This window comes from Cygnus olor, assembly GCF_009769625.2.
Source record: "Cygnus olor isolate bCygOlo1 chromosome W unlocalized genomic scaffold, bCygOlo1.pri.v2 SUPER_W6, whole genome shotgun sequence".
Classification (NCBI taxonomy): domain Eukaryota; kingdom Metazoa; phylum Chordata; class Aves; order Anseriformes; family Anatidae; genus Cygnus; species Cygnus olor.
The window spans coordinates 397,493-414,098 of record NW_024429077.1 but is presented as its reverse complement, the minus strand read 5'-3'; the positions used below and the strand labels follow the sequence as shown (position 1 = coordinate 414,098).

Below are 16,606 nucleotides of genomic sequence, written 5' to 3'. Positions count from 1 at the left end.
GTCGATGAGCTCCTTGCTCATCCACGCATGTTTCCTGCCCCCCCTTCCCCGATTTCCTACTCTTAGGGATGCACCGATCCTGAGCTTGGAAGAAGTGCTGTTTACATGTAGCCCAGCTCTCACAAGCACTCTTGCCTTCTAGCAACTTAGCCCAGGAGATACCCCCAAGCAGGTCCCAGAAGAGGTCAAAGTTGGCTCTTCAAAAGTCCAGGGTGACAATTCTGCTTTTAGCCTTACTTCTACCACCAAGTTCCATCTTGAACTCCACCATCTCATGGTCGCTGTATCCCAAGCTGCCCCCAACCTTCACATCCCTAACAAGCCCATCCCTGTTGGTAAGGACAAGGTCCAGAAGCACCCCCCACCTCATCGGCTCCTCCACCATCTGCGTCAGGAAATTGTCTTCAACACATTGTAGGAACCGTTTGGACTGCGCGTGCCTGGCCGAGTTGCTTACCCAACAGATGTCTGGATAATTGAAGTCCCCCATGATGGGTCCTGTCGTATTGTGGGAAAGCATTGGAGGTGGAAGGCTGCTGTATGGAGTCCTACACGATGAGTTGCAGAAGCTGCTGAGGGAGAAGGTGAATGGTGTCAGTTTGCAGAAGTGAAAGCCATCCGGCTGGCTTTAGATATTGCTGAATGAGAAAAGTGGCCAGTTCTCTATCTCTATACTGATTCATGGATGGTAGCAAATGCCCTGTGGGGGTGGTTGCAGCAATGGAAGCAGAAAAACTGGCAGCGCAGCAGCAAGCCCATTTGGACTGCTGCATTGTGGCAAGATATTGCTGCCCGGGTAGAGAACCTGGCTGTAAAGGTACGCCATGTAGATGCTCATGTGCCCGAGAATCGGGCTACTGAAGAACATCAAAACAACCAGCAGGTGGATCAGGCTGCTAAGAATGAAGTGGCTCAGGTGGACCTGGACTGGCAACATAAAGGTGAATTATTTATAGCCCGATGGGCCCATGACACCTCAGGCCATCAAGGTAGAGATGCGACATACAGATGGGCTCGTGATCGAGGGGTGGACCTGACCATGGACACTATAGCACAGGTTATTCATGATTGTGAAACATGTGCTGCAATTAAACAAGCCAAACGGTCAAAGCCTCTCTGGTATGGAGGACGATGGCTGAAATATAAATATGGAGAGGCCTGGCAGATTGATTACATCACACTCCACAAACACGCAATGGCAAGCGCCACGTACTTACAATGATGGAAGCAACCACCGGATGGCTGGAAACATATCCTGTGCCCCATGCCACCGCCCGGAACACTATCCTGGGCCTTGAAAAGCAAGTCCTATGGCGACATGGCACCCCAGAAAGACTTGAGTCAGACAATGGGACTCATTTCCGAAACAACCTTATAGACACTTGGGCCAAAGAACATGGTATTGAGTGAGTGTATCACATCCCCTTTCATGCACCAGCCTCCGGGAAAGTTGAACGATACAATGGACTGTTAAAGACTACACTGAAAGCAATGGGTGCTGGGACATTCAAACATTGGGATACACATTTGGCAAAGGCCACCTGGTTAGTCAATACTAGGGGATCTGCCAACCGAGCTGGACCTGCCCAATCAAACCTGTTATGTACTGTAGAAGGGGATAAAGTTCCTGTAGTGCATGTAAGAAACATGCTGGGGAAGACAGTCTGGGCTACTCCTGCCTCAGGAAAAGGCAAACCCATTCATGGGATTGCTTTTGCTCAGGGACCTGGATGCACTTGGTGGGTAATTGTTGTGGTTTAGCCCGGCTGGCAGCCAAACATCACACAGCCGTTCACTCACCCTCCCCCCTCCCTCTCCGGGATGGGGGAGAGAAACGGGAAAGTGAAGCCTGTGAGTTGAGATAAAGACAGTTTATTAAGACAGGGAAAAGAATAACAATAATAATAATAATAATAGTATTAATAGTAATAATGTGTACGAAATAAGTGATGCACAATGCAATTGCTCACCACCCGTTGACCGATGCCCAGCCTATCCCCGAGCAGCCGGCCCCCCCTCCCCCCCGGCTAGCCACCCCTATATATTGTTCAGCATGACGTCAGATGGTATGGAATACCCCTTTGGCCAGTTTGGGTCAGCTGTCCTGGGTCTGTCCCCTCCCAGCTCCTGCTGCATCCCTAGCCTGCCCGCTGGCAGGACAGAGCGAGAAGCTGAAAAGTCCTTGGCTTGGTGTAAGCACTGTTCTACAACAATTAAAACATCAGCATGTTATCAGCGCTCTTCTCATCCTAATCCAAAACATAGCACCCTGCCAGCTACTAGGAGGAAAATTAACTCTGTCCTAACTGAAACCAAGACAGATATCCACCCCTTATTCCATACCATTTATGTCATGCTCAGGTTACACTCTTTCCAATACCTTCTAATTAGTCACCATTTTCATCTATGATATATAGCAACCATGGCAGCGATGACATACAGTGTTATATGATAATTAACATACTACAATTCAACTCATGGGCTATTCTCACCCAATATTAGGTCCCCTTGAGGTACACACCGGACCTCCCCATTCTTATGCATTACCCACCAAGTGCATCCAGGTCCCTGGGCAAAAGGAATCTCCATATTTGTATTTCAGCCATCGTCCTCCATACCAAAGAGGCTTTGACCGTTTGGCTTGTTTAATTGCAGCACATGTTTCACAATCATGAATAACCTGTGCTATAGTGTCCATGGTCAGGTCCACCCCTCGGTCACGAGCCCATCTGTATGTTGCATCTCTACCTTGATGGCCTGAGGTGTCATGGGCCCATCGGGCTATAAATAATTCACCTTTATGTTGCCAGTCCAGGTCCACCTGAGCCACTTCAATCTTAGCAGCCTGATCCACCTGCTGGTTGTTTTGATGTTCTTCAGTAGCCCGATTCTTGGGCACATGAGCATCTACATGGCGTACCTTTACAACCAGGTTCTCAACCCGGGCAGCAATATCTTGCCACAATGCAGCAGCCCAGATGGGTTTGCCCCTGCACTGCCAGTTGTTCTGCTTCCATTGCTGTAACCACCCCCACAGGGCATTTGCTACCATCCATGAATCAGTATATAGAGAACTGGCCACTTTTCTCGTTCAGAAATATCTAAGGCCAGCTGAATGGCTTTCACTTCTGCAAACTGACTCCATTCACCTTCTCCCTCAGCAGCTTCTGCAACTCGTCGTGTAGGACTCCATACAGCAGCTTTCCATCTCCGATGCTTTCCCACAATACGACAGGACCCATCAGTGAACAGGGCATATTTCTTCTCATTTTCTGGTAGCTTGTTGTACAGTGGGGCTTCTTCAGCACGGACCACCTCCTCCTCTGATGATATCCCAAAGTACTTGCCGTCTGGCCAGTCCATAATCACTTCCAAGATTCCTGGGCGACTGGGGTTTCCTATTCGAGCCCGCTGAGTAATCAGTGCAACCCACTTGCTCCATGTAGCATCAGTTGCATGATGTGTAGAGGGGACCCTTCCTTTGAACATCCAACCCAGTACCGGCAGTCGGGGTGCCAGGAGGAGCTGCGCTTCAGTACCGACCACTTCCGAAGCAGATCAAACTCCCTCATACGCTGCCAATATCTCCTTTTCGGTTGGAGTATAGCGGGCCTCAGATCCTCTGTATCCCCAACTCCAAAACCCCAGGGGTCGACCTCGAGTTTCCCCAGGTTCTTTCTGCCAGAGGCTCCAGGTGGGACCATTCTCCCCGGCTGCGGTGTAGAGCACATTCTTTACATCTGGTCCTGTTCGGACTGGCCCAAGGGCTACTGCATGAACTATTTCCTGTTTAATTTGTTCAAAGGCTTGTCGTTGCTCAGGGCCCCATTCAAAAGCATTCTTCTTACGAGTTACTTGGTAGAGCGGGTTTACAGTCAGACTGTAATTTGGAATATGCATTCTCCAAAACCCCACGACACCTAGGAAAGTTTGTGTTTCCTTTTTGCTAGTTGGTGGAGACATAGCTGTTATTTTGTTGATCACATCCATTGGGATTTGACGACGTCCATCTTGTCATTTTTTTCCTAAAAGCTGGATCTCTCGTGCAGGTCCTTTAACTTTATTTTGTTTTATGGCAAAACCGGCCTTCAGAAGGATTTGGACTATTTTCTTCCCTTTCTCAAAAACTTCCTCTGCAGTGTCACCCCACACAATGATGTCATCGATGTACTGCAGGTGTTCAGGAGCTTCCCCCTGCTCCAGCGCAGACTGGATCAGTCCATGGCAAATGCTAGGGCTATGTTTCCACCCCTGGGGCAGCCGATTCCAGGTGTATTGGATACCCCTCCAAGTGAAAGCAAACTGTGGCCTGCACTCTGCTGCTAGAGGGATGGAGAAAAATGCATTAGCGATATCAATTGTGGCGTACCACTTGGCTACCTTTGATTCCAGTTCATACTGGAGTTCTAGCATGTCCGGCACTGCAGCTCTCAGCGGTGGCGTGACTTCATTCAGGCCACGATAGTCCACTGTTAGTCTCCACTCACCATTAGACTTTTGCACTGGCCATATGGGACTATTAAAAGGTGAATGGGTCTTGCTGATCACTCCTTGGCTCTCCAGTTGACGAATTAGCTCGTGGATGGGAATCAGGGAGTCTCGGTTGGTGCGATATTGCCGCCGGTGCACAGTTGTGGTAGCGATTGGCACTTGCTGTTCTTCAACCCTCAGCAACCCCACAACAGAAGGGTCCTCTGAGAGACCGGGCAAGGTACACAACTGTTTAATGTCCTCTGTCTCTAAGGCAGCTATGCCAAAAGCCCAGCGGAACCCTTTTGGGTCCTTGAAATATCCTCTTCTAAGATAGTCTATGCCAAGGATGCACGGAGCATCCGGGCCAGTCACAATACGGTGCTTTTGCCACTCATTCCCGGTTAGACTCACTTCAGCCTCCAATACAGTTAACTGCTGGGATCCCCCTGTCACCCCATAAATACAGATGGGCTCTGGCCCTTTACAGCTTGATGGCATTAGAGTACATTGTGCACCGGTGTCTACTAGAGCCTTATACTTCTGTGCGTCAGACGTGCCAGGCCATCGAATCCACACAGTCCAATAAACTCGGTTGTCCCTTTCCTCCCCCTGGCTGGAGGCAGGGCCCCTCTAGTCCTGGTCAGAATCTTCGTTTCTGTGTTTAAAAGACTGCCTGCTGGAAGTTGGAGCAGCAAACTTTTCAGAGAACCCCTTTCTCCCGATTGTTTTCTTTTGCAACTCACGTACCCGTGCCTCTAGGGTCGCAGTATTCATGTACCTGAAACCAGGACAGTAATGCAAAAGAATGGGGAGGTCCGGTGTGTACCTCAAGGGGACCTAATATTGGGTGAGAATAGCCCATGAGTTGAATTGTAGTATGTTATTTATCATATAATACTGTATGTCATCACTACCATGATTGCTATATACCATAGATGAAAATGGTGATTAATTAGAATGTATTGGAAAGAGTGTAACCTGAGCATGACATAAATGGTATGGAATAAGGGGTGGATATCTGTCTTGGTTTCAGTTAGGACAGAGTTAGTTTTCCTCCTAGCAGCTGGTAGGGTGCTATGTTTTGGATTTAGGATGAGAAGAATGTTGATAACACCCTGATGTTTTAATTGTTGCAGAGCAGTGCTTACACCAAGCCAAGGACTTTTCAGCTTCTCACTCTGTCCTGCCAGCGGGCAGGCTAGGGGTGCAGCAGGAGCTGGGAGGGGACTGACCCAGGACAGCTGACCCAAACTGGCCAAAGGGGCATTCCATACCATCTGACGTCATGCTGAACAATATATAGGGGTGGCTAGCCGGGGGGGTGGGGGGGCCGGCTGCTCGGGGATAGGCTGGGCATCGGTCAGTGGGTGGTGAGCAATTGCATTGTGCATCACTTATTTCGTACACATTATTATTAGTAGTGCTATTATCGTTATTATTATTATTGTTATTATTATTTTCCTGTCTTAATAAACTGTCTTTATCTCAACTCACAGGCTTCACTTTCCCGTTTCTCTCCCCCATCCCAGAGAGGGAGGGGGGGAGGGTGAGCGAACGGCTGTGTGGTGTTTAGCTGCCGGCCTGGTTAAACCACAAGAATTTCATAGATGAAGTGGCTGAGATTTGTAGAAATAGTAATATGTTCAGAAGACCCAGCCTCCAAAAAGCCAGCATCTCCTCCAACTGATATTTCTGATGATCTTGCTCCTGCCTCTACTTCCTCCATTCTCTATAAACAGTCTTTTTGTATTTAAATCACATTTATTTCTTAAATCTCTGCATGCCTCCCCTGCTATTGCTTTACGTTCTGTGAGAAAAGCTGGATTACTGTCTTCTGGACCCAGCCATGCTTTGTGTGCAGCTGGCAGCGTTGAGCAGAGCAGGCTATTAAGCAATCAGTGATGGAACTCCAAAAGTGTGCCCAGAGTGGTAACAGATAGCGGGATATGCCTGGAGGTCTGTGACCACCACACCTCGCCATCAGCACTTGGAGGCAAGGCCCAGATGGCTTCTGCACCTTCCCAGCAGTGTTATAGTGGCAGGAAGCTGTGCTTCAGAGGCCAAGGAGCTGCACTGACAACCCTCAACTTAGCACAGCATCCTCAGCCTTTGAAGGTGGAGCAGAGGAGGAAGGTGGAGGCCTCTACGTAGCGCTCAGCAAGGCCTGACAAGGAGTGGCTGCATCCTTTCTAGAGCACGACAAGGCTTGGCCAGCAGTTCTCAGGTCAGTGCTGAACCACCCTTTGGTGCTCAACACTCCTCCCCCTCGACTTACCTGGAGCTTTACTGCAGCTCAGAGCTTTTGCCATATGGATATGTGGGGTAAGCACTGATAAGCAATTCTCCACCACCACCATAGGTGTTTCGTTGTTGTGGTTTAACCCGGCCGGCAGCTAAGCACCACACAGCCGTTCGCTCACCCTCCCCCCTCCCTCTGGGATGGGGGAGAGAGTTAGAAAGAAATGAAAGCCTGTGGGTTGAGATAAAGACAGTTTATTAGGACAGAAAAGAAAGGAAAATAATAATAATAATGATAATAGTACTACTAATCATAATGTGTACAAAATAAGTGATGCACAATGCAATTGCTCACCACCCGCTGACTGATGCCCAGACTATCCCCGAGCAGCCGGCCCCCCCACCCCCCCGGCTAGCCACCCCTATATATTGTTCAGCATGACGTCAGATGGTATGGAATACCCCTTTGGCCAGTTTGGGTCAGCTGTCCTGGGTCTGTCCCCTCCCAGCTCCTGCTGCACCCCTAGCCTGCCCGCTGGCAGGACAGAGCGAGAAGCTGAAAAGTCCTTGGCTTGGTGTAAGCACTGTTCTACAACAATTAAAACATCAGTGTGTTATCAACATTCTTCTCATCCTAAATCTCAAACATAGCACCCTACCAGCTACTAGGAGGAAAATGAACTCTATCCTAGCTGAAACCAGGACACTCATGAAAAGCTGTTCTTCTCTGCTTTGTGTTACCTTGACTGGCCTGAGGCATCCCCAGGTAATGAGGTGTCTGGCCCTCGCCTTCTACAGATAACCAGTAAGCACCTTAAGAAAGAGCTGACTGAATAAACAACCCATGTTTCCCCCTTTAGCAGCAGATGGTGTCAGGATGGAGCAGGTAAAGAATTTTGACATTTTGACATTCTAGATGCTGAAGCGTCTAGAGTCACAATGCTCCTTGCTTCCCTCCCAGCCTTGTGCTACTGTGACACTTTTCCATTTTCCATTGCTGGGTGATGCTGTGTTTGCTGTTGTGTGTATAGGACTGAGAAAGCTTCAGCACTCTGTGGGCTTGTGCTATTGCAAGTGATAAATAAGAAGAACTAACCTATTTGGCTAAAAGTGTCTGGGTACAGACTGCCTATCCCTACTTCTGGAAATCTCTCCTTGCAAAGGGGTGTGATGGCTTTACGAAGAGCTGATCAAAGCCAGCAGAATCTGAAACTACTCTGGTTGCTGGATTTTACACCCCAGTGTAGATCTCAACCTACCATACCCTAAACAGAAGAGGGAGGATCCTTCTGCAGTCTTTCAGAATCAGGGAAGAAGAGCCAAGAGATGGTACAGCCAGGGAGAATGGGTTGGGAAATGAGCAGTCCCTATGCTGGTAGTGCCACTGCCTAACCTCCCTGCATCCCTGAGACAGGAGGATGTCCCAAGGGAGAGAGTGGTGTCTAGAGCACAAACAAAAATCATGCATATTCCTAGGGAAGCTGTCAGAATGGCTCCCGGCAGGAGCTGGCAGCATGCCCCATTTGATATTGGACCTCAGAGCCTTGTTATGGGGACAGGCTGTAGGTGCAGGCAGAGATGCTGCAGCATCGGTGACAGTGAATCACAGTCCACCCAGATAGCCTGCGCTGCCACTGAAGCCAAATAGCTGGGCAGCACTGTGTGTTGCAGCCAGAGCTGCAGAGGGACAGCTGGGAGTGTGCAAGCTCCCTTGATATTTTGCTGTGAAATGTCAGTGTGCCTCTGCAATCCTTGTCCTCCCACAGCAGCATCTGCACCGACGTGAAGCATGTGTTCCTTGGCAGGGCTTGTCAGCAGATGGGTGCTGGTGCTCCAAGCAGCCATTTTCTAGAAGCAACAGTGTCCCCATGCTTCAGCAGTTCGTTTGTCACGGTCTGGATCCTCAAAATGATGCCTTTCAAGCTGTCGCATTGTGGCAACACTCAAAATACAGCAAAGCCTTACAGAGAGGTGCAATCTAAGTGTTACAACCAGCTACGAGGGTAGTAATGAGGGAAGGGGAGGTCTGAATGAGCAAGAAGGCACTGGGAGACCAGGGCTGGCTTTTTTCCACAGTGCTGGGGGAGAGACAGGATAAATAGGGACTCCCACTGCTACAAGTACCATCAGTGGTGCACAAGGTTCAAAACAGGGTGCGAACACTGCCCAAGCTACTGAACAACACTTTCAGCATGTGTGTGCTAGGCACAGAGCCAGGAGCTGCTGTTGCTGATGGTGGTTCTTGTACGGTGAGGTCGTGGGAATCCGTGAGGTACAAGATCTCCCAGGAACCGGACTGAGAACGGACTCATGCCTTTCAGTCACTGCAGGGCTGTGGGGCAGGAGCCAGAGGCTTGTAAGAGGAGTTGCTGAAAGGGCAGTGAAGGGTGATATAAGCATTAGGAGACTATAAGTGGGGGGAATTTAGGGTCTCACGACAAGCCACTGGATGTGGTCCAGGTGACCTCTCTACTTCAGAACCTAATCCTGGGTGAAGCATCCCAGCAGAAGCAGGTGTGAGGGTGTGTGTGCCCCTCATGTAGGTCTCTGGTAGAGTCTAGCCTGACCCACAAGGCTTGTCAGCTTACTAACACTAGTGTTAGTATTAACTTTTACATCATTGGGTTTTTACTGTAAAGACCAGGTCCATTACCATCTTTCTATTTTTTTTCTGCCAACACTTCCTGTCTCTGTAAGAATCAGTATTATGCGTGGGAGGAAAGTACTTCTTTTGATCAGCTTTATTTTAGCATTTTTAATTGCTATTCTTATGCTGTGAAGCTGGAAGAACTGAAGCTCCTGATCGTCTTTCTGTAGAGCTTTCTCATTGCTTACACTGTTGCTCTGACTTCACTTATCCTACGTTTCTCAGTTTCTTTTCTGGGCTCCCATGTGCCTGTGCGGCTCTGGTCCAAATCCATTATCAACCCATAGTCACACACACTGGGTTAATTTAGATAAAGACTTAGATACCGTAAAAGTCACTTTTTGGAGTCTGAAGGTCACTGGTGGCAGCAGACCCAGGGCCCTGGTGTCCAGAGATCACAGTATGTGGTGACAGGGTGCTGGGAGCACTGGGGATGCCTGGATGGGATATGGGATGTGGATTGCTGACCAAGGGTGTTTGAACTGGGGTTTTCAGAACTAGGGATTGATATATGAGAGCCCTAATTCCCCTCAGCATCACCCTGGGTCAAAGTTTTTTTCTGGTTTCTCCGTCTCCTTGGTGCCTTAGCTGCCCCCCTCCCCCCCCCCCCCCCCCCCCACACACACACACACTTCTCTGCATTGGTTTCTCTGAAATGCAGAAGTGCTTGCAGGTCGGTCCTCTGGGGCAGTTGGGGAAGGGGGGCATGAATAAGTTCCCTGCTCTCTCATGTCACATACAGGTGAAGGTGCTTCCTCTAGTGTTACAACAACCTGCTATTTACTGAACACTGAAGGAGTCAGGCTCTTAGTGTCCTGGTTGAATGGCTCCAGGGACTGTGGGCAGCAGTATTGTTGCAAAATACAGTAAATAATTAGATAAGCAGATAAGTGTCACACATAAAGTGACAGAGCAGTAGGAGACTGTGAACCAAGCACCCAGGACCATAGGAGGAACCAGCCTGAGATGAGGCTTAGACATCAGCAAAAGGTTAGCAGAAGGCAGCGTGCTGCATGGCACCTATTTAACCATCAGCAGTTGCTCCTCATGGCCTCTCTGATGGAATCATTTACTCCTTCTCACATGAGAGGCCCTTGTGTGCTTAAGTAGTTGCATACTTTGGCTCTCTCCCTGGGCACCATTAAAAGAGTTCAGGACCTCATGGATTTTGGAGAAGAATGGTTGTTGCTGCTTTCCTGTTCCAGTCTGTTCCTGCTTTCCAGTTTGTGCCCGGACCTCTGTCTCTCTAGTGCTGCAGTGCAGTGAAGGGTCTTGTTTGTAAAGGAAAGTTGAGGATACCTAAAGGCATGTAAAGATATCAAATCCAATGTGAGAAGATGGATTGCTCTCATCAAAGTGCAGCTCCTCATTTCAGATCCTGTGCTGTCTGCCTGTTTTCCTGTGAGTCTGCAATGCCATCAGCAGTAAGGTCTTCATTTGACCCAAAACCTGTGATGTCCTTTGACCACTTGAGTGAAATCATTTACCCTAGGTAAGTTTGAGAGGGGTCATCTGGAAGCACAAGCAGTGTTCCTGGAGTCCAGGGAGAGAGGGACATGTTTGTCTTCCATTGTAATGCTTTCCCTGAAGAAAGATCGGTCAGGTACTTGTACTGACAAGGACCACTCTGTTTAGGTCATGAAGTCTTCAGTCAAACCAAGGATGCTTTAAATATTCACTGCCTTTCTTGAGAAGTGACTTTCTTTGTGTTTTTGTCTCTCTCTAGATATCTGAATTCCCCCAAGAGAAGTGTCCTACCAGCCTCTCATGCACAGCCCTACCTGTCCACGGGTAGCACCAACTTAACTGATGTCCTGAAGAGCATTCCTCACCATGGATAGTCCACCAAAGCTGACTGGCGAAACGCTGATTGTCCATCACATTCCCCTGGTGCATTGCCAGGTCCCAGATAGACAGTGCTACTCCGTGAACAAAAGGACCAACCCTTTCTGTCAGCCAGATCTCAGCATTACATGCACCTCTGCCCTTCCAGAGAGAGACCTCTCACAGACAGACTCCTTGGTGTACAGCAGCTTTTTCCGGACCTCCAAAAGTTCAGCAGAGGCCTCAGACAACAAAGAAGGAAAAGCGAGGGACTTGACTGTCCCTAGTGCCAGCAAGCGACACAGCCCTTTCTTACTGAACGAGGCTGAAGACCTCAGCCTCTTTGGGGATGACTTGGGTCCAAAATCTTTCCATCTTCACAACTCCCTTGTGGCTGGCAAACCTCCCTTTCATCTGCATGAGCTAGCCTTGCCTCCTTTCCACCTCCACGACTCCAACCACATTGTGAAATCCTGGAACATGGCCAGCCGGTCCAGTGTGGTAGATGGGCAAGAGGACAAAATCAGCAGTGATGACATCCATAAGAGGAACAATGCGAAACGGTGCCACCAGGCCACAGAACGCATGGAGCTGGATGAATGCAGCTGCCATTGTGGCAGCTCCTCCAGCTTCTCCTTTGATGGTGGCAACCAGGAGTGGAACCAAAACACAGGTGAATCACTGAGGAATCAGGATGCCCTGCACAGTCGGGCATGCAGCTGTTCCAGCTCCGAGCTCCATCACTGTCACTGCTACAGTTCGTCAAGTCAGTCTGAAGTGATTGACCAGCAGATGGGCTACATCAGTGACTCTTCCTGCAACAGCTCTGATGGGGTGCTGGTGAACTTCAGTGCTCTCTACAACAAAATGAATGGCCATTCTCAATCTAACCTGAATTCAGCCAACCTGTCCTGTGACTCTTCCTTCTGCAGCCACTCAGACATGGGAGCTTTTTACCTGAATTTGCATTCATCACCCACAGAATCCAAGATATTATGTGGGTCGCATCACCCAGAGAGTTCAGGGAAGGCATATGAGTGTCACCACTCCTCCTCACCTGTCCTTGATGCTAACTGCAACTCCTACCACCTCCACTGTGAGCCTTGCACTTCAAAGAGCTCAGACCTCACTGCCTGCTTCCAGAGCCAAACACGGCTCGTTGTGGCTACTCAGAATTATTATAAGTTAGTCACGTGTGACTTGTCTTCCCAGTCATCCCCCAGCCCAGCAGGATCTTCCATAACTAGCTGCTCGGAAGACCACACCAAAGGTAGCCCAGCCCAGCCCACTGAATACTATCTTTTTAGAAGGCCTGACCTGAGACAAGAAGAAAGCAATGTGGAGTGCAGTGAAGAGGAGACAAAGGGAGAAACCACACAGAACATGACTGAGGGTCAGGTCTATGTGAATGTGTCACCACCTAACCTCAACACAAGCCGGCAGCGCTCCAGGAGCTATGATCAGAAACTGGACAGGAGTCCTAGCAGCAGGCTGGGCTCTCTGGAGCTCATAGTGAGCTGTCCAGTCAAGTTGAGTGAAAGTCCAGCGATACCCATCCAGAGTTCCCCCCCGAAGCGAGCGACATCTTTTGCTGAACTTGCTAAAGGCAGGAAAAGGAACGGCACCTCCCCACTGCTTTGGTCCAGTGGCGATTCCTTCTTGGAGTTCTCCCCTATCCCTGAGACACAGCAGGACTGTCCAACCTTCCTTGAAGAAAGAGCTTGCCACAGCCAGAGTCTTCCACCCATGCCCTTCATCCATGGCCTGAACTGGAGCTTCGAGGGCTTCTGTTTGAATCACCCTTTTGGGGACAGACAGGCTTTGTGTTCCACCAAAGACTTGGTCTCCACTGAGACCGTCCCCAGTGGGCATGGGGCAGGTGAGCAAGCCTCTCTCTCCCTGCTGACGGAGGCAGATGCCAACTTCTCAGGTAGCTCTGCCAGTGACCACGGACAAAGAGATGTTAGAGCCCGAGCAGATGGTAAGGAGACAAACTAGGCAGAGTAGAGAAGTAACAAGAAAAGCTTTTTGGAATTAGAGGGGAGCAGCAGAGGAATGTGCATGGCAATGAGACACCAGAGCCTACACAGTTTCCTGGTATACTGGTCTCTGGGACAAAGCCCTGCTGTGCTTATTTCAGACCCAGATCAGTGCAAGTGGCTTGTCCTTCTATTTCTTTAGAAAACGGAGGTTTTGTGCAAACCTCCCATATCATGTAAGGGAGGATAAGCACTTAGGGTCTGTGCAGCTTTGAGGATTGTCTCATTCTGACTCCCTTTCAGGGCACTGTACTCCCCCAGCCCGTGACCTGCCCTTAGCTCCCAAGACATTTACAGATGCTCCGTAGAGCCATGTTCCCAGCAGACAAAGGGAAGGGAACCATTGGGTAGTTTTTAGACTTTCTTTTTTTGGATCTATATGGGGCAGAGGTGGGGAGGGAAGTGGCATAGCCAACAGTCCCCTTTTGATGCAGGGCTCACAGAGATCTGTCTCTGCCAACACTTACAGTATGAGCCCTACAGAGATTAGAGGAGCTCTGTGTGTTTGCTGTAATATCCCGTCCGTTTCTTCCACAGTGCATAGGCCTGCAGCAGAGGTTCCTCTGGAGGAGCGCATGGACATTACCAGGGTAATTGTCCCAGCTGCCTCTGTGGGAAAGCCTGTAGCACCTGAATTGCTTTCCACACTAACATTGGCATTACATGTCTCCAACCGAGAGCAACATGCAAGCCTAGAGGGTCTGATAAGGGACCAGAGGGAAAGCAACCTCTGCTAAAGGCTAGCTATAGGGAAAGAGGGCTGGCATATCCCATGGGGAGCAGGTAACACTGGGGGGGGGTGTCTGATTGCGACAGGTCCTACAGTCCCTCAGCATCTTTGTCCCAGAATTTGCTGTGGGCTGGAGGAGTGGCAGGGATGCAAGCCAGGACCTGCCAGGCCATGCTGGGGTGCTGTGTGGGTGGCAATCAAGGAACCTGGTCAGCCTGGCCAGGCATGTTGTGCCTTTCAGCTGTGTCCCTTGAGATGTGGCCCCATCAGGAGCAGCAGGCATGCATGCAGAGGAGATCAGGAGGTGGTGCACACCCTTAGGAAATTCTTGTCCATCATTTGCTGGGGCAGACTAACTTTTTCCAGGGTTGGAAGCTTCTAACTCTGCTGTGGGCCTGATTTCACTGAGAACACTTGGGGCTGGTACAGGGAGAGGGAGGAAGGGAGCTGCGTGCTTGGGGGGGAACAGGTACAGGAGTTACATGTCCTTACCCTGCCAGCTCATGTGTGTAACTGGTTCAGACTTGAACCGCTCTGCTTTTGTCACTGGTATATAGCTCATCCTCTTCCTCCCACAGCTGAGAGCATGTTCCCTTTTGCCTGTGATCCACCAAGCTCACAACGATCGTCCCTTTGCCCATCCTCATGCTGTCCCCCTTTCTCTCCCAAAAGGTGGCAGCACAGACAGCAAGCCTGTGGTGCGCTACAGAAAGGACCAGCGTCCCACGACTCTGCCCATCCAGCCCTTTGTTTTCCAGCACCATTTCAGCAAGCCGCCCAAGGCCCATGCTCTGCACAGCCATTTTTCCTCCAGCTTTTCTCAGCTCTACAGCTTGTCCAGCAACCGGCCTGCCAGCCAGCAGATCTCCTCCAATTCCCAGACATCTGCTACCTTGGCAGAGCAAGCTGCGGCATCAGGGAGCCAAGCCCACAACATGCTGCTGACCCAGCGCTCAGCGGATGGAGCTGCCTCCCTCAACGATGGCTGCATCAAGAAGACGGCCCCTGAAACAACCCGGCCATCCCCCCTGGGCAGTTATTCTCCCGTGCGATGCAACGTGCCTTTCTTTCAGAGCATGGACTCCTCTTCCTCACCCACCGTGGAGAGAGCTGGAGAGAGCCAGCCTCCCAGGAGCAGGTCCTGCCCCATCTCTGCCAACCTGCTTCCTACCAGGTCTTCCCCTGCTGTCAGTGCCATGCAACCCTCCCAAGTCACCAAAGCTGATGCCCTGAGGCAAAAGGAGAACCCCAGGCTGGTTCCCAAGAAGGCGGCACCATTGGAGCCAAGCCCACCGCTCTCCGAGTACCGACTCCACAGTGGGTCTCTCCTGCCCCTTTCACTGGGTGGTGTGCCCATGAGCCAAGGTGGAGCCCATGCAGATCCCCACTGGAGGAGTGGCAGTGAGACGAGCAGCTCTGGTCCCCTGAGCAGCATGGGAGTATGGCCCCTCAATGGTAGGTACCTATCCACCAGGACGTGCTGGTGGGGAACATCTCCAGCTCCCTGTCTGTGGCTGCCCTCTATAGCACCACCCTTCCCACAGCAACAACCTGAGCCAAAATTGCATCTGGGTGCTGCAGCATCCAGCAGCCCTTGTGATCACTGCCTGCAAAACGAAGTCATGTGCTAAGAGCATGTCCCTCCAGTCCTGACTCCTACACAGTGTCTCCTGGGAGGGATGCTGATCTTACAGCTCCCCATGCTGGGTGCTGGCACCCTGAACCTTCTCCTCCTGTACCTGCAGCCACCAGGCCACTTGGGCTCCTGCCCTGCTGTGCCAGGCTATGGCCTCCACCTCCCCCTATGTATATGTGCTAACGTCCTGAAATGCTGCTGGACTTAACTAACTTGCTGTCTATCTTTCTCTGTTCTTCCTCCTTCTCATTCTTCTCTCCCCATTTGCCCTCCATGTCCTCCTGTCTGCTCGCATCCTCTCATCCGGTGCACGCTGCCTGCGGAGTTGTAGCAAACCACCTCTCCCCTCAAGTGCTGAAGTGGCGAGAGTACAGGCAGAGGAACCCCCTGGGCCTGGACCGCGTTTCAGGGCTGCCTGGCTTAGCCAGCAGCCTAGACAGGAGGCAGCAGAAACCCCGTCTGAACCAGGGGAACCCCATCTTTGAGTTCCCTGGCACCCTCAACACCAACAATTTCCACTGCAAGCTGAACGGTGTGCACCGCCCTTCTGCTGGGGGGTCTGGGGGTGACCTTGGGGCTCAGGTAGAATGTCCCAGCTACGCCTGGCCTCATCACTGCTCTGCCGGCTCTGAGCAGGAGGGTTGATGCATCTGCTCACAGTGGGGCTGAGGGGTGCAAGAGGAAGGTGAAAATTGCCTTACTGGTTGGTACAACATGTGGAGCCTCCTTTCTTCTCCATGAGCTGAGAACAGTCAGGTCTGGCTCTGGGCCAGATTGAAGGGCCAGCTCAAACCTCAGCAAATGCTCCAGGCCTGTGTCCAGCTTGTAGTTCATGTCTTACACAGGGGTTGTGCCCCTTGGAGACCTCATGTCTGTGTTCCAGTGGCTGCCCATCTGCCCCAGCATCTCTCAGCATGCTAGATGTTGGGCTGTAGCTCAAGACTCCTGGAGAAGTCACCCCTTGGAAACAGAGCCCATCCCAGGGGCCAGGCAGAAGGCATGTTGTTTATTGCCTATCG

The 16,606-nt window shown here is 50.7% G+C and overlaps 1 protein-coding gene across 4 annotated transcripts in view; it reads left to right on the top strand.

Moving 5' to 3' along the window:
• The window catches only part of LOC121062988 (iporin-like), a 49,544-nt gene that overhangs the window by 22,035 nt on the left and 10,903 nt on the right, over positions 1 to 16,606 (top strand). Inside the window, exons 2-4 of one of the 4 annotated variants that reach the window (XM_040543301.1) lie at positions 11,085 to 13,163; positions 14,624 to 15,406; positions 15,919 to 16,119. In XM_040543301.1, coding sequence (XP_040399235.1) covers positions 11,192 to 13,163; positions 14,624 to 15,406; positions 15,919 to 16,119 — 2,956 coding nt within the window. In that variant the 5' untranslated portion in view covers positions 11,085 to 11,191. Of the gene's footprint in view, positions 1 to 11,084; positions 13,164 to 14,623; positions 15,407 to 15,912; positions 16,120 to 16,606 lie in introns of all 4 variants that reach the window. The other 3 variants (XM_040543300.1, XM_040543302.1, XM_040543303.1) reach the window with 3 other exon arrangements.